At 35.4% G+C, this 18608-nt stretch overlaps 1 protein-coding gene across 1 annotated transcript in view; it reads right to left on the minus strand.

The window, feature by feature from the left end:
- Nucleotides 1-11713: 11713 nt before the first annotated feature.
- The window catches only part of LOC144980614 (uncharacterized), a 110110-nt gene continuing 103215 nt past the window's right edge, over nt 11714-18608 (minus strand). Inside the window, exons 6-7 of the mRNA XM_078928294.1 lie at nt 12784-12995; nt 11714-12405 (exon numbers count right to left, since the gene is read on the minus strand). Of these exons, the coding sequence (XP_078784420.1) occupies nt 11766-12405; nt 12784-12995 (852 nt within the window). The 3' untranslated portion in view covers nt 11714-11765. The remainder of the gene's footprint in view (nt 12406-12783; nt 12996-18608) is intronic.

Here is an 18608-nt window from a genome sequence, read left to right on the forward strand (position 1 = left end):
GATAACAACGAAAGCTTACTCATATCTGTATAGGCATTCAGGGGCGAATGATTTGAAATAAACACACGTTGAAAGCAAATTAATTTCACCTTTTTTTAAAAACCCAACAACTTTACTTTAGCATAGATAATCCTGGACACTCGAGTATTTTATAATATTATGTTTGTCCAGTTAGTGTTAGTAACAACAACAACAACAACAAACAACAGCAATAGTAATAATAATAATAATAATAATGATGATAATAATAATAATAATAATAATAATAATAATAATAATAATAATAATAATAATAATAATAATAATAATAATAATAATAATAATAATAATAATAATAATGATAATAATAATAATAATAATAATAATAATAATAATAATAATAATAATAAAGGTGAAACTGTAGTATACTTATTTTTATTTTCTTCCTTTCTCTCTTTTCTTCTTCTTTTTTAAAAATTATTTTTGTTTTTTGTTTATTTTTTTGTTTTGTTTTTGTTTTAAATGATAATACATCCCAAGCATTTTGTCTCCCATATTTACATTTTAAGAAATATTTTAATTTTTTTATCTATGATGCACCGATTAAAAAATATCATTGTAATTTATATGCAGCTGATTTTTCTTACATTTTATCTTGACTTTGATATTTATATTTTTTTATTTTGTTTTCTTTTGGTTGTATTTGTTTTTGTTTTTTTTTGACAGTTTTTTTTGTTTGTTTTTATTGATAATAATAAAAAAGTTGAATGCCATAAAATTGTTTGTTTATTAAACTAACCGTGTTAGTTATTTTATTCTTCATATTTGTGAGTGACTAGTTTGGTTACAAGTATGTTTTTATATATATATATATCTCTCTCTCTCTCTCTCTCTATAAACGAGGGCTCTTTCATAATTAACCGAAAAATGCCTGTAAAATCCGCGTTTGTTATGCTATCAGCAAAATTCTTGCACGTGTTCATACCTTGACTCATCCTTCATTTCTCTACGTAACAGCCAAGTCTGTCGACACACTTCTGCCAACGCCGCACCATGGAATAGATACCCTCTCGGAAGAAATTTCCGTCAAGGTTTTGTAGCCATTTCCGCACATGGTCAACAAGCTCTTCATCGACATCAAAGCGCTTTCCTGCCAGCTCACGTTTCGGTGGCCCAAAGAGGTGATAATCAGATGGTGCGAGGTCTGGACTGTGTGGTGGGTGTGGCAAAATCTCCCATCCATATTTCTCTAGCCAACCTTGCGTCACTCGTGCTGTGTGGGGTGTAGCGTTGTCGTGTTGCAAAATGACCCCGTTGGTCAACTGCCCTGGGCGCTTTCTGCGAATGTCCTCCCTAAGCTTGTCAAGAGTTTGGCAGTACCTTGCAGCATTGATTGTTTCTCCAGGTTGTAAGGTTTCGAAAAGAATAACACCACGACTGTCCCAGAAAACAGTTCCCATTATTTTCTTTGCTGACCGCATGACTTTGAATTTCTTCGCGACAGGTGAGGATGGATGTTTCCATGTCATCGAATCTTGCTTTGTTTCTGGGGTGCAATGGTGCAACCAAGTCTCATCACCGGTGACTATGCTGTCAAGAAAAGTCACATCGTACCCTAGAAAGTCTCCGCCGGCGTTGGCAGTATGCCCGTGAACCTGCGTGAGCTCTTGCTTCTTCTCAAAAGTTCCCTGCAGATGTCCAATCTTTATTCTTTATCTTTATGATTGTCTGTCAATTGCTTAGGAACCATCTTGCGCTGACTTTTCTGTAGCCAAGTTCATCAAATACAATTCTATGGGCAGAAGTTTCCGAAATTTCAAGACTGCTTGCGATTTCAGAAGTTTCAACCTCCTGTCTTGACGAATAAGCTCATCAACTCGCTTCACATTGTCTTCTGACGTCGCAGTTATCGAACGCCCTCTCCCTTCCCTGTCTGTCAAGTCGGAATGGCCGGCTTCAAACAAATTACACCAGTGATAGACTTGTGTACGGCTTATAACATGCTCACCATATACACTCTGAAGTTCTTTATGAATTTCGGTAGGATTCAGACTTTTGGGGTTCAAAAAACGTATGACAGCTCTATTTCCTCCTTTGACCAAGTTTCAAGGTGGGCCGCCATCTTTAAAATCGTCTAGAAATTCATTGTGCAAAATGATGCACTTCATTATTTCTGGGAATATCCGTAAGGAAATAAGGAATATCATGTCGTTTACAGAATTTAAAAATCTCCACTGGTTGCTGAGCAATGGGCATTTTTTTGGTTATTTCTGAAAGAGCCCTCGTATATATATATATATATATATATATATATATAATATTGTATGCTAGAAAAGACCAAAAAAAAAAAAAATCCCCAAAACAACAAGAAAACAAACAACAAAAAACAAAAAAACAAAAAAACATAACAAAGAAACACACACACACACATACACACACACACACACCCACACACACACACACACACACACACACACACACACACACACACAAACCCCCAAAAATACAAACAAAAAAAACAAAACAAAACAAAACAGAAAAAATCAACGTGTCACTTTTGCATAGGGTAATATCCACTAAATGTCTTCAAAGCGCTTTTCAAGGGGCCATAAGCCAGCAGGAACACTTAGCATGTAGGACGAGACATGACAAACTATCACAATTTTTACTAAAGAGTCTTTTCTAGGTCCCAATTTTTCGCTGCCCTTAGCAGGAGTCAGACCAAGGATCTACGTGTCCAAAGTAGACGGTCATACCACAAGACATTCAATTGGATTCAATAGTCTGACGTCACGTCCGCCCAGCAACGAGCAGCTTGGTTCTAAACAAAGAAAATCGATACTTTTTATTCTTCATGCTGGCTAGAACTTTTCACATGTCATGTGATCCGAATGTATAAAAGTCAAAACATGATCAGATTTATAATGTTTTTCTTCTCTGGACACACTTTTATGCTCGTCGGAGAAGTATTTCATAAGGGCGTCCGCCATTGTTCAGATAGTTTAGAACCAGTTACTAAGTTACTATGCGTCATTACGAGGGAAGTGACGTCACGACTGTTGAAGCCCAATGCATAATGATAATATACACCTCTTACACTCTTGCCTTTTGGAATTCCGGACGTGTTCCCAACCGCTGCAAGAGCTTGCGAATGCGTTGTGTTGGGAACAAAGTTAGAATTCCAAAACGCAAGAGTGTTTGAAATCTTTTATTCTCACCCTCAATCGATGTCGATTTAATCATCTCTGAGTAAAAGACATTTTCAAAAATATTTAAATGATTCTTCTTTTTTAAAAAAAAAAGATTTTAGTAAAATTTAACGATTTATAATTTGACATCTCATATTATTATTGTAATTATATTATCACTATGCATTACTATTTAATGTGTGTGGTAAAATAATATTCTGGGTGGGGTTCCTGACCTCCCATAGCGGGCAGGGAGGTACATACGATGTCTTCTATCCCTCTATGTCTGTTTTCCAATATGCTTTCTGTCTTTGTCTTGGAATGAGATTACTTGGTTTTTTCCTGGCCCTGGCCGGATACCTTGGCTGGGAGGGAAACAGTCAAATGTATAGTTAGTTTTGGGAGATTATTTTTTTTCCCTTGTAACTCATCTCTCTGTTATGCACTCTATTATGTTTTATTTATGTATTATATATGATTTGTAAACATTTGAGTGTATTCCTCTTAGTGGGGACCTGTGCTTGTGTCTGGATGAGACTTTTAGGTGATCTCAACTAAAGTACACTGATAGTGTGCTCTTGGAATCTACATCTGTTCCCTTTTGAACCAATTCCCCTTTGTCTGCCTTATTCTTGGATGCTTTAGTTTAATTCTAGAACTTTTTACTATCCCATTTTTTACTGGCGCTGATATGACCTTAATGTATTGCAAGCGCTGTAAAACCCTCAAAAACAAAACAAAAACAAAACATAAAATAATATTGATTATTTTATACATGTATTTTTAGCATACCTAGTTCTCTTAAATCCCTGCTGGTTTTATCCTCTATGTTCTTTGATGATTGCGCGGCTATGTGGCCTTGTGGTATGACACTCGCTTTAGGATCGGACAATCCTGGGTTCGAGCCTTGCTTGGCGCATGATTGAATCCTTGGAAAAGGCTCTTTACTCACATTATCTCACCGTACTCATGTGTAAAATGAGTACCTGGCAGTTAACAGCGTTGTCTCTGTCGAATATCGCCTAATGAGCGTCATGTCTCGTTCTACATGTTATGCATTGCTGTTGATTAGGGACCCTTTGTAAAGCGATTTGAGCATGTTAAGTGGATATTACTCTATATAAAAGCTGAATTTGAATTATTATTTTTAAAAATAGTTGGATCTAAATATTTTGAATATTCTACTACAGCTACTGTTATTTTTAGCAGGAGCTAAAATGAGCTGTTTGGTTGGTCGTGCTGCAATAGCAGTTGAAAAGTAAAGGAGATGCTGTTGTCACGTTATTCTGTCATCTATTGCTAAGTACTTTCCACCATATTGAACAAATCCGGCTACCCTGCCACTGCTCGACGAACAAAAGGATCAAAATTAGTACCTCAAAATTAAGCCTTAAATTGAAAAGAGTCCATTTCATGGATAGTTTTATTCGAGTGATCTACAAACTGAGCGAATGGAATCTCCTTCAACTCAATTACGTTTTGTGTTGTTGTTGTTGCTCGTTATTTTCATATATTATTATTTAAATTGATTGCAAGGCAAAACTGGCGGAAAAACCCTCCTCCCCCTACCTCTCTCTCTTTTTCTCTCTCTCTCGCTCTCTATCTCTCTCTCTCCCCCCCCCCCCTTGGGGCCTGCTTAAATACATGGGAAATAACTCGCTTCATTATGATAAAAAAAGGGGCACATAACCTATCTGATGATAGGCATTGAAAAATGGGAAATAAGGGAAGTAATCCAGTAAATAGACATCTGGGATGTGGTTACGGATGGGTTACCTCCCTGGAAAATAAAATATACTAAAATTAAAGGGATGTAATCAGTACATCTAAATGTACATTTCGTATTTACTGGATTATTCCCTTTACTTTAATTATCATGTTGATAGGTTACAGCCCCTTTTCTGCAGGATTGTAAAGAGTTGTTTCCCTTGAATAAAATATTGATGCTATGCGTTAACGCGAAATACTCACAACATCCACCAGCCGGATTTAACGTAACGACACACAAAACTGTGTGTAAACTTGAACGTTTACAGTCTGCCTGATATAACTTGATGAGTACTAATCACTAACAGGCTGTCTACAAATAATAACTGGGAGCGGAGTAATGTCACTTCGTTTCTTCTATTGAAATATATATTCAGTAGGCAGATAGCAATAAATAGATTCCAACCACGTGACTATATATTGCCATCTCATTGGCTGATGGGAGCAGGTGATTACACGACACTGCGTTTCCAAGTGTTTTTGTAGGCACTTTACAGGTCACGTAAACACTAATTTAAGGGCACTGGGAGCCACTGTAGTAGTAATAGTGGTGGTGGTGGTAGTAGTAGTAGTAGTAGTAGTAGTAGTAGTAGTAGTAGTAGTAGTAGTAGTAAGTATGTAGTAGTGTAGTTAGTGAGTAAGTAGTAGTAGTAGTAGTAGTAGTAGTAGTATAGTAGTAGTAGTAGTAGTATAGGTAGTTAGTAGTAGTAGTAGTAGTAGTAGTAGTAGTAGTAGTAGTAGTAGTAGTAGTAGTAGTGTAGTTAGTTAGTAGTAGTGTAGTAGGTAGTATAGTAGTAAGTAGTAGTAGTAGTAGTAGTAGTAGTAGTAGTAGTAGTAGTAGTAGTAAGTGTAGTAGTAGTAGTAGTGTAGTAGTAGTAGTAGTAGTAGTAGTAAGTAGTAGAGTAGTAGTAGTAGTAGTAGTAGTAGTAGTAGTAGTAGTAGTAGTAGTGTAGTAGTAGTAGTATTTGTAAGTAGTAGTAGTAGTAGTAGTTAGTAGAGTAGTAGTAGTAGTAGTAGTAGTAGTAGTAAGTATGTAGTAGTAGTAGTAGTAGTAGTATGTGTAGTAGTAGTAGTAGTAGTAGTAGTAGTAGTAGTAGTGTAGTAGTAAGTAGTAGTAGTAGTAGTAGTAGTAGTAGAGTATAGTAGTAGTAGTAGTAGTAGTAGTAGTAGAGGTAGTAGTTGTAGTAGTAGTGAGTAGTAGTAGTAGTAGTAGTAGTAGTAGTAGTAGTAGTAGTAGTAGTAGTAGTAGTAGTAGTAGTAGTAGTAGAGTAGTAGTAGTAGTAGTAGTAGTATAGTAGTAGTAGTAGTAGTAGTAGTAGTAGTAGTAGAGTAGTAGTAGTAGTAGTAGTAAGTAGTAGTAGTAGTAGTAGTATAGTAGTAGTAGTAGTAGTATAGTAGTAGTAGTAGTAAGTAGTAAGTAGTAGTAGTTAGTAGTAGTAGTAGTAGTAGTAGTATATAGTAGTAGTAGTAGTAGTAGTAGTATAGTTTGTAGTAGTAGTAGTAGTAGTAGTAGTAGTAAGTAGTAGTAGTAGTAAGTAGTAGTAAGTAGTAGTAGTAGTAGTAGTTAGTAGTAGTAGTAGTAGTAGTAGTAGTAGTAAGTAGTAGTAGTAGTAGTAGTAGTAGTAGTAGTAGTAGTAGTATAGTAGTAAGTAGTAGAGTAGTAGTAGTAGAATAGTATAGTTAGATAGTAGTAGTATGTAGTAGTAGTAGTAGTTAGTAGTAGTAGTAGTAGTAGTAGTATAGTAGTAGTATAGTAGAATATATAGTAGATACTTATAATATGAAATATAGTGAATTTATTGTATCTTAAGCGCCGTGTTATACGTAATAAAATTAAATATACACATGAGCATTTTAGTTAAAAACATAACAGATCCTAATATGTAATAATTGTACATTAAACTCGTTTGACGTAATTATTAATTAATATAAAGTACGATGAAAGGAATATAGTAAATATATTGGGCAGATAAAATTACATAAATTAATGATACAATAAACAATAGTAGATAGGTAATAGATAATGAATATTATATATATGATTATGATATATATATATTATATATATAATATATATATATATAATAATAGATAGAAAGATAGATATTGTTTGTTTTTAAGGATTTTACGGCGCTTGCAACACATTTAGGTTATATCAGCGCCGGTAAATAGGAAGAAAAAGGGAAAAAGGAATTAAGCACCTAAAAAAAAGTAAGACAAATGGGCACATAGGGATCAGATGTAGGTTCCAAGAGCACACCATCAATGTACTTAGTTTGAGATCAACTATAAGCCTCATCGAATTCAAGCACAAGATCCAAAAAAGAGGACTACACTCAAATGCTTACATTATACATTCAAAATAACAAATTTAATAATATATAACAGAGAGATGATTTACAAGGAAAAAAATATCATCTACAAAACAATAACTATGCATTTGACTGTGTCCCTCCCAGCCATGACTCCTGTCAGGGCCAGGACAAAATCAAGTAATCTCATTCCAAGACAAAAATAGAAAGCAAATTGGAAAACAGATATTATAGAGGGATAGAAGACACAGTAAGTGCCACCCTGCCCACTATGGGAGACCAGGAACCCCACACAGAGATAGATAGATAAATAGATAGATAGATAGATAGATAGATAGAAAGATATATAGATAGATTGATCAATCGGTCCATCGACGGATCAATAGATAGCTTAGCTAGCTAGATAGATAAATATATGGATGGATAATCAAATAAATGAATAAATGAATAAATAACTAAATACAAAAACAAATTGATATATTAAAAAAAAAATAGGAAACAAACAAATACAATTTTTCTTCAGGTTGTATTTCAAAAAGAGGATAGAAATATTCCAGACGTAAGCCGCAGTGAGCTAGGGGAGGGGGGGGGGGGGGGCAGACTTACTCAAGGCCACATATCTCGGCGGGTGGGGCGAATTCGATACCTCCGGGGTACGAAGCGATCTTTTAGCTGGGTGCCACTAATTAATAAATAGGTAAATGTAAATAAAGATAAACAAATAAATAAGAAAAGAATAAATAAACAAACATATCAATAGAAATTAGATAAATATATAAATATATACATTTATTGCTAGTAATGCAATAAATAAGAGAGATAAATATATAAATTTCCATCCAGTCATAAATTTTCAAATAATATTCTTGACCAACGTATATATGGATAGAAGACAGCGTTCTTGTTGGAATGGAAATACATACTCTCAAACTAACGAAAAATAGTGTTCACTACAACCACTTAAATGAAGCCCATAAGTGGGTTCCGTTAACAGACCCGCAAATTCGTGTACCAAGCATGGAACATAAAAACACAACAACAACAACAAAAAAAAAACAAAACAAAAAAAAACAACAAAAAAAACAACAAAAAACCAAAAAAACAACAACATGTCAACAAGTGAGCAAAATTGGGTTAACAAATTAAATAATATACTATGGATCGTGTTATAAACAAAGAAATAGGGCTTAAACCTTTTTATCCATTTAGTCATCATAAGATAACATTTTCTCATCTTTTTCATGATTTTTTTGTCTCCTTCTGAGTAATGTGATCTCTTCTTAATCATTGTTACTGTTCTGGAATAAAATGGAAAAAATAAAAACAACTCCAAATATCCGAAACAGTGGATATGAAACAACACTGCACAAAGCAGAAAGAAAGATACAAGATAACAACCATCCCTCATAGAAATCAGTCTGTCTCGACCTGGAATCGAACCTCAGACCTCCCTGAGTACCAATAACGCGTGCTACATTTCCACCATAGAAGTTACCCAATAGTTAGGACGATTTATTGATTGTATTCTTCACAAGGATATGCGTTTCCACTGTGTACCCTCGAGTGTATTTTAAAAAAAATGTTGGTAAGACATTTTTAACTTAAAATATGGATCAATTAAGAAATAAGATAATTCTCAGCTTGACAATGCTGTGTTTGTTAATGCACATCAATGATCTAAAGGGTTCAACAGTCGTGACGTCACTTCCCTCGTAATGACGTTAACTTAGTAACTGGTTCTAAACAATGGCGGACGCCTTATGAAATACTTCTCCGACGAGCATAAAAGTGTATCTAGAGGAGAAAAACATTATAAATACGATCATGCTTTTTACATTCTGATCACATGACATGTTAAAGAGTTCTAGCCAGCATGAAGAATAAAAAGTGCCGATTTTCTTTGTTTAGAACCAAGCTGCTCTTTGCTGGACGGACGTGACATCAGACTATTGAATCCTATTGCGAGGTGAATAAATTTGATGTCAACCAAATCATGCAATGATGGAAGACCATTACATTCGCCTTTGATACACATACACATATGTAAGGTGTGTTGGTCATGGGATTTTGGAGCTGATCGTAGCCTTAAGTAATTTGTAGCCTGACACTGTGAATTATCTTTTCACGTCATTTTTAGTTTATTGCACGCCTGGTGAATTGTCGTTAGTAGGGCTCAAGAAAACAAATGATCCCATTGGTTGACCTTTTGATCACAACAAACGATTGTTTTCTTTTGGTATTCTAGCCTTGTATTTTGACGTCATTTTTTGGGCAGTGTCTGGCTATTCGTTTCTGAAGGCTACGAGCTGATCCAAAACCGACAACGAAAAAAGGAAGAGTCCTTATTCTGGCTACATCCAATTTAGGGATTACCATTATCCTGGTCACGTCCCCATGAAGAATAACTCTAATTCCAGACACTCTAACTCTAACTTAAAATGATGACCCCACTTTCTTCAGACAGAATTCCACACTACGTGTTTTCTCTTGATGCCATCTCCAAGTCATTTAGCCGTATGATGTCTTGAACCACGAAGCTGCCTCTAGACAAAATGGCTTGATTGGGTATCGGGTAAGATACTGACTGCTCCGGAAATTCGATAAATTGAGAACGAGACACTAGGAAGCTTGCTGCCAGTCCGTTAACCCTCTCCCTACCAACTATAGGAAAATCGTCACATTCGTTACGATACAACTAACATTTTTCATTTTCAAATTTCTTTTGTACATCATGAAATTAAAAGAAAATGAACAATGTGTTGTAGAGCTTGTTTAGTTAAAAAATTAAGTATGGCAAGGATTTACTGAAAAATCTATTTTTGTGTTAGTTGGGTGTGAAGTTTTGGGGAAAATCCTGAAAATGGCTGGTAAGGGGGGAGTTAACTTGCATTTGCGAGCGGAGATCGGACCACTGCCTGTACCACAATGTCATATGTAACCCATTGCCTAAAAACGGTATGGTTATCGGGGTGTCTTTTTAAAGCTCTTTTAAAAAGGGTTTTACGGACTCTTGCAACAAAAGATAATAGGGGGAACAGTTATCCATATATCTATAGTTAAAAGCACTAAAGAAAAAGTAAAGCGAATGAAACTGGTTCAAAAAGAGAATAGAAGATTCCGAGCAAACACCCCCCCCCTCCCCCGCACCCGCAATGTGCCTATTTTGACATTACCTTAAAGCCCTATCCAGCCACAAACAAAGTATGACGTTAAGTGATACACTTAAAAGTTTACGAAGTACAATAATATTATAGCCAAAGCTATAAATAATAACAAAACATGACAGAGAGATGATCTACAAGGGAAAGAAATACCATTTATTCTTTGAAAAATAGGTTTGGAGATCAACATTGTTTGGTACAGCAATGTTATTTTTTTTATCATCAAGCACAGAATTACTGGCAAATGTAAAAATTATAAAACTATTTTTTACAGATCGAATACAAGTAACGTGCAGAACTTTGTCAAATTAAGTGTATTTCTATTGCCCGTTGATTTAAATGGTTAGTTAGAATACTTGCTGGGACATAATCAAGAGTTCTTAATTTGACTTTTGGCCTTCGGATTTGCCATAATTTGGCCTACCTTTCGAACCGATCAAAGCTGATGGCTCAAAAGATTCATCTCGATCTACGTTATTTTCGACAATACGGCAGTATGATAATTAAAATAGACGAATGTTTGTTTGCAATAGCCATTCTTTCTCACCAGATGCTTTCCCTCAGCTCAGGATCCCCGTCAAATCGAGAACAATAACCCCCGATCAATCGCAATCCAGAACAAAGACAGAGAGCAACATGGAACGGAAAAACCCATAATATAAAGGGATAGAAGACACTGCTAGTGACCCCTGCTCTCACCATGTGAGGTCAGAAGACACCATCAGGGGGTAAACCCGATGCCATTAAGGGATATCAGAGATGTGAATTATTAGTTCCTATCAATATCATCATCATCATAGCTTGTCGCTCCAACTCATAACCCACTGCACAACATCTGGGGAGCAGACTCTTAGATCATGATCAGTGTAGCAGGGCCCGTCCTGGCATTCTTTAAAGATGTGCTCCATCGACTGCTCCAGGCATCCACATGTACACAAACTGGTCTCGGCCAGCCCCAACACATTCTCCCAATAAAACAAATACTAACCCCAGACTCACATTTTTTAATAGAACTCCACATATTAGCACTGACACCAACCCGAATAATACCGTTTTGATGTTATAAGTAGCATATTGATGGTCGACAGATCAAACCTCTGAAATCTCGATTTTCACGATCGGCGGATCAAAACTCTGAAGTCTACTTACGAGCTTTGCGCACCATGTTTTATTAAATCTTGGGAGGTCTGATCCGCCCAAAATTAAATGAAACACGGTGCGCAAAGCTCGTATGTAGACGTCAGAGTTTAGATCCACCCACCTCATTGATATATAAAAAATACATCTTGCTCTTGAGTTTCCAAATAAAATCAACGATTAAAAAAATCAGTTCTTGTTCATGTAACATTTGTATTAGTTCAAGACTGATTCACTACAAGCTCTGTCATTTCAGATTGTAAGCATTCGTTCCTGTCGTATTGCGACAGCAGACGATCCGTTTTGTTGTTCCTGAACCGCTGGCAAAATATCGAGTAGAAAGACTGTCGGAAATTCTCCCCGAACATGAGGAAAACGATACAATTGTTACAAAAATTAAGGTTGTACAACAACTCGAACAACCGATGAACGATATGATCTGAAATAGACGGTTTCGTTTCGAACACGAAATACGACACGGTCATTTTAATTCTGATCACATGGCTTGGCGTGTGTAAGACGAGGAATATAAGCGACACGGCCAGAAGAAAACGTGTCATTTTGGCCTGTGGCGTGACCATACGTCTTATCCCATGAGCCCTCTGTGTTCCGGCTCGAAGTCTTTTGCGCCTGCGCATCGAGGAAATGACGTTTCTAAGAATGGTGACGACTAAAATGAACATAAATATAGAAGGCAGGAGAAGAGTTAACACAGTATCAACATACGTCATCGTGATTAGAAGATCTTTGTATGTGTTGAATAAAGACAAACATACTCCACTTGAAGTAACCATATTTTGAATCACAGTGCTATTATTATTATTATCATAATTATCACCATGAATTAAAACGGTACGATTACTGCTTTGTAATGATAAACTCACAATATTATCACTACTATAAATATTATTATTATTATTATTATTATTATTATTATTATTATTATTATTATTATTATTATTATTATTATTACTTTTATCATAGTAATTCGAACTCAAGCTGCTAAATCTGCCACTAATACTAATATTGGAATGATGATGATGATAATGATGATGATTATAAGATTGTTGAGGTTGAATAGATAGGATGGATTCTGTGTCGTTATAAAGATTGAGCGGTTTACTCCGAGAATTAGAATGATTGAATTGGAGTTTTGAAGCTTGTGTTAGCTGTTGTTGATTTTCCTGTTGTTGTTGTTGTTGTTGTTGTTGTTGATGATAGTGTTGAGGGGCGTATTGCACTGTGGTTGTCCAGAGATGGAACATGTTGAGCAGGAACCCGATGCACGTGAAGACAGCGATGACGGTACAAGCGCGCGAAGCCGTACAGCAAGAGTTGACCCAGAAGGAGTGAGCGATGCGGATGTAGTTCTCACACGTGATGATGGCCATCAGCCACACAGACATGAAGCTACACATGTAGGTCAGGAATATGGTGAGTTGACACACGCCCTGTGGATGGGTGGAATACATAGATGTAAAAATGATAATAGATGATCATGATGATGATGATGATGATGATGATGATGATGATGATTATAATTATTATTATTATCATTATTAATATTATTATTATTATTATTATTATTATTATTATTATTTATTATTATTATTATTATCATATTATTATTATTATCATCATCATTAAATAATAACAACTAATAATAATAATAATAATAATAATAATAATAATAATAATAATAATAGTAATAATAATAATAGTAATAGTAATAATAATAATAATATAATAATAATAATAATAATAATAATAATAATAATAATAATAATAATAATAATAATAATAATAATAATAATAATAATTGTAAGAATAATAATTATAATTGTGCTATGTTTTCAGATGTCTGGATGGATTGGCACCTGAATATTTGCAGGAACCGATTAAAAAATATGAACCCACTCGAAATTTAAGATCATCTCAGTCCCAACTTCTAAAAGTTACCACCTCAAAATCCACTTTCGACGAGAAAGCCTTTTCATTCATAGCTCCACGCCTATGGAACGCACTGAGTCCTCGGACAAAGTCCTGTGAAAATTTATCATCTTTCAGGAAATGTCTGAAGACTGAGTTGTTCCGCGAGGTTTATTTTTCATAAAATAGATGTTGCTTGATTTTGTTTTTTTTTGTATGCATGCTTATTATGTATCATGTAGTGTCGTGATTTTTAATTTTGTTGTTTTTAAAGATTTTTATTTTTATTATGTAAAGCGCCGCAGAGCACGTATACGTGGATGTTTAGGCGCTATATAAATTCACTATTTACTATTTACTAAGAGAGTTAGCTTATGCAAAAATGTTACACGTGGGTTTAATGAATTCACGGTGCTTGTATATCACTTAAACTTGGTCATTATTTAGTGGGTTTATGACAGTTTTACGTTCCAAATTTAAAGGACTGGTCATTATATTGAGTACTAGAAAATGACTTTCTTTGATCGGTGTTACTTGGTATTTGGGGATAAAAGCATCACATTATAATTATAGTTGGTACTTGTTATTTGGGCGTAATGAACGTAAAATCTGACGTTTATCAAAAATAAGATCATATCATAAAAGGCGGGGTTTAGCATTAGTATTTAGGGATTTAACGTTTCGAGTTGAGCATGATTCGATTTTACTTTTAGGGGGTTGACTTTAGGTTGACACGGAACTGTCAAAATTAGTAGGAGGTGTGGTTTGAAGGAATTGTGGGAACAGTTTTACAATTACAATAGGATATAAAACGGAGTGATTCTGATCAAACCGGTATCCTACCTCTTGATTCTATTTTATTCTACATTCTACTTCACTATAAGTTGCACTTTCCTGGTATGCTACGAGTTCTAACATTCTATTAAGAATCTTTATTTTACGGACTTAGAAATATTCCACATATATTGAAAATGGTGACATAGGCAAATAATTTATCATTTGGATTGATTTTACGGATTTGGAATTTATGAAACTGATTGAATTATGACCATGCTATTTGATTTGGATTTGGAATTTATCGCAACAAATAAGAAATGAAACTTGGAATCTGCATTTTTATTTGAATGTCTTGATGTTGTGCATTCAATTGTCATCATCGGCCCTTGAACTCTTTCGTCATTATTAACATCTACAACACAATGCAAAGGAATATTATTACCATCTATCAAAAACTGGGTGGGGTTCCTGACCTCCCACAGTGGGCAGGGGGGTACATACTGTGTCTTCTATCCCCTTATATCTGCTTTCCAACATGCTTTCAGTCTTTGTCTTGGAATAAGATTACTTGGTTTTGTCCTGGCCCTGGCCGGAGTCCTAGCTGGGAGGGAAACAGTCAAATGCATAGTTATTGCTTTGGGAGATGATATTTTTTCCTTTGTAAACCTCTGTTGTGTATTATTATATTTGTTATTTTGAATGTATAATGTAAACATTTGAGTGTATTCCTCTTTGTTGGATTTTGTGCTTGTGTCCAGATAGGTGATCTCAAACTAAGTACATTGGTGGTATGGTCTTGGAATCTACATCTGATCCCTATTTGTTCCCAGTTCCCCTATCTCTTACTTTTTCTTGGGTGCTTTAATTGTAATTCTAGAACTTTTAACTATCCCATTTTCTTCCTTTTTACTGGCGCTGATATAATCTAAATGTGTTGCAAGCGCCGTAAAACCCTTAAAAACAAACAAAAACAAACAAACAAACATCTATCAAAAAGCCACTATACGATCATAAACCATTGCATATGTATGCAACTACGCACATAATAATAATGATAATAATAATAATAATAATAATAATGATAATAATAATAGTTATAATAATAGCAATAAATAATAATAATAATAATAATAATAATAATAATAATAATAATAATAATAATAATAATAATAATAATAATAATAATAATAATATAATAATAATAATAATAATAATAATAATAATAATTATAGTTATAATAATAGCAATAATAATAATAATAATATAATAATAATAATAATAAATAATAAATAATAATAATAATAATAATAATAATAATGATAATAATAATAAATGCTAATTGAACTGAAAAGACACAAGACCGGGATACAAATACCTAATGCTAAAAAAAGCCCCCTCCCCCCCAAACAAAAAAAAAAAACAAAAACAAAACAAAAGCAAAACAAAACAAAACAAAAACAAAACAGAAAAACAAACAAACAAAAAACATCAAACAAAAAAAAAAAAAAAAATAAAATAAAAGGTTTTAAGGAACTTGGAAAAATTGTAGCAATCAAGTTTTGATCCAATCACCGACACCTTAAAAGGTGTGCGTCGGCATATTTTGATATTTTGTACTGGTGAAGTGACGTTTTCTATGGGCATTCCAATTTCCAGAAGGTTAATTATGTAACTGAAGTGACGCTCAAATATCATTGTCTTCCAGTCTCCCCCTCTTAGCCTAACCGCCCCCCCCCCCCCCAATTTCATCGTTCATCCCTATTCCTCCTCTCTCCTCTCTCTTCTCTCTCTCTCTCTCTCTCTCTCTCTCTCTTCTCTCTCTCTATCTCTTCTCTCTCTTCTCTCTTTCTCTCTCCCTCCTCTCTCTCTCTTCTCTCCTCTCTCCTACTCTCTTTCTCCTTTCTCTCTCTCTCTCTCTCTCTCTCTCTCTCTCTTCTCTCTCTAATCTCTTTTCTCTTCTCTCTTCTCTCTCTTCATCTCTCTCTCTCTCATCTCTCTCTCACTTTTACGCCATCTTCTTCTTCTTCTCTTCTTCTTCATTTCCTCTTCTTCTTCTTCTTTCTTCTTTTCTTCTCTTCTTTCTTCTTCTTCTTCTTCTTCTTCTTCTTCTCCTCTCATTCACTTTCGCTCTCTCTCTCTCTCTCTCTCACTCTCTCTCTCTCTCTCTCTCTCTCTCTCTCTCTTTCCCTTCCACCTCTGGCAGTTCGAGTCCTATTATCTTAATTAACCAAATCGGCAAACCCATTCCTTATCCGGTCACTGACACCACAATACACTTTGACGTTCCAAAGGCACAACCACCATCATCTACACGTCCTCATTCATCACTATGATAGTCTCGAGGCCCTCATAATAACAGTCTTGAGGACAATACTAAGTCTTAGTCAAACGCCCCTGGATTTGAATAGCCGACGTAAATCATAACCAAAGATGAAACGCCCGACAATTTAACTCACTCAACCCTAACACCGACTATATTATCCTAAATTTATCCGGGTTAATTTTACCCCATGCCTATATATTACATTTTTCTGCGACAAATTATATCAAAGCTAATGTTTCTTCACTTTTACATGTTAATGATAGTTGAATAACACTATTTATGTACATGTTCATTTTTAATACATTTTGTTCCAATTTTGAAAAGTGGCAAAATCTCTAGGATTGAGTGAGTTAATGACTATCGGAACTCAATCAACCGGGATGACATTGTATGTAGCGTCGTGCGTGCGGATCTATGTGGTCTTGTGGCATGACACTCGCTTGCGGATCGGAAGGTCCTGGGTTCGAGCCTCGTACGGCGCATAGCTGAGTCCTTAGAAAAAGGCTCTTTACTCACATTCTTTCACCCCGTAATTGGGCGTAAAATGAGTAACTAACGGACCGTTAACAGCGTTGTCTCTGTTTGGAAAAATAAAAATGTAATATCGCCTAACAGGCGTCATATATAGTTTGACATGTTATGTGTTGCTGTTTGTCAGGGACCCTTTGTAAAGCGCTTTGAGCACATTTAGTAGATATCGCGCTGTATAAAAGATCTAATATATAGCTCTAATATCTACACGTCCTCATGATAACAGTCTTGAGGACAATACTTCGTCAAACGCCCCAGGATTTGAATAGCCGACATAAATCACACCAAAGATGAAACGCCTGGCAATTTCATGACTATCGGAACGTTGTGCGGCGGCTATGTGGTCTTGTGGTATGGACACTCGTTTCGGATCGGAAGGTCCTGAGATCGAGCCTCCTCGCTCGACGCATAGTTGAGTCTTTGGACTGATCAGTCGAGGTAGACTGATTTTTGGGGATTTTTTTTTCTTCTTGCTTTGTCTGACACCTTTCATACACACGACTTGTTCAGATCTTTATCTATGTGTCCATTCTGTGTCACGTGTGATTCTTTGAGAAGGCAACAGGCACTTTTCCACTGCTGGTCGTATTCGCTTCAATGTAATAAGGCTAAGCACTTTTCTGATGGTAGAGAGGAGTACGATAGGTCTTAGATTTTGTAACGGGCACTTTGCCTTGCTTGGTTTGTTCAGTAAAATGAGTTTCCCTGACCCCAAATCCAGATGGCTTTTTTGTATGAACATTTCGACACAAAAACTCTCCTTGTCCAAAATAGTTAAATGTTGTGGCGTCTGCTACAAAAGTGCTGTTCACGATTTTCCGGGACTTTCTAGGTGTAGTTCATATCACACATTTGAATCAGGACAACACAGTGACCTAGATATCAATAGTCTTCTTCTGTGAGGCATTTGAAATCTTCAGCTTTGATTGTGTCTATCCCAGGAACTTTGTTGTTATTTAATTTACTTATAGCTTCGTTGCCCTCTCTGGCATTTGTTTCTTCATCAATGCTGGAGTTAGCCTCCTCAAAAGATTATATTTCATATCCCCCTTTGAATTCGGCATCAAAATGAAATAGTCTTTTATCTTATCGGCTATTTGTCTGTCATCAGAAATGACTATCCTCTCGTCATATTTAATGATCAGTTTGCTCTTATCGACGTTTACATATACGCAGGTCTGAAATACGAACCCACTTATGGGCCTGGTTTAACTTTATTGTATTTGGACAATATTTTGCGTCATTTTTTAAAGATTTCCATTACAACACTAAGCCCATAAGAAATTGCTTTATTAGACCTGCGAACGTCGGTCCCATGCTTTATAAGCCAGACCACTTTGCACATTTTCATGCTATCAGTAGCAGTGTTAACAGTGGCGTGGCATGCTTACACTATAGGGCGGTGCCAGAATCAGAGGAAAATGACTTAAACCCTGCTATATTAATTGTAAATACAAAAGAAAGAAAATAAAATTAAAGAAACGACTTACTCAAAATAAATAAG

Source organism: Berghia stephanieae, chromosome 10 (genome assembly GCF_034508935.2).
Source record: "Berghia stephanieae isolate SIO BIC M18660-M18661 chromosome 10, UCSD_Bste_1.3, whole genome shotgun sequence".
Classification (NCBI taxonomy): domain Eukaryota; kingdom Metazoa; phylum Mollusca; class Gastropoda; order Nudibranchia; family Aeolidiidae; genus Berghia; species Berghia stephanieae.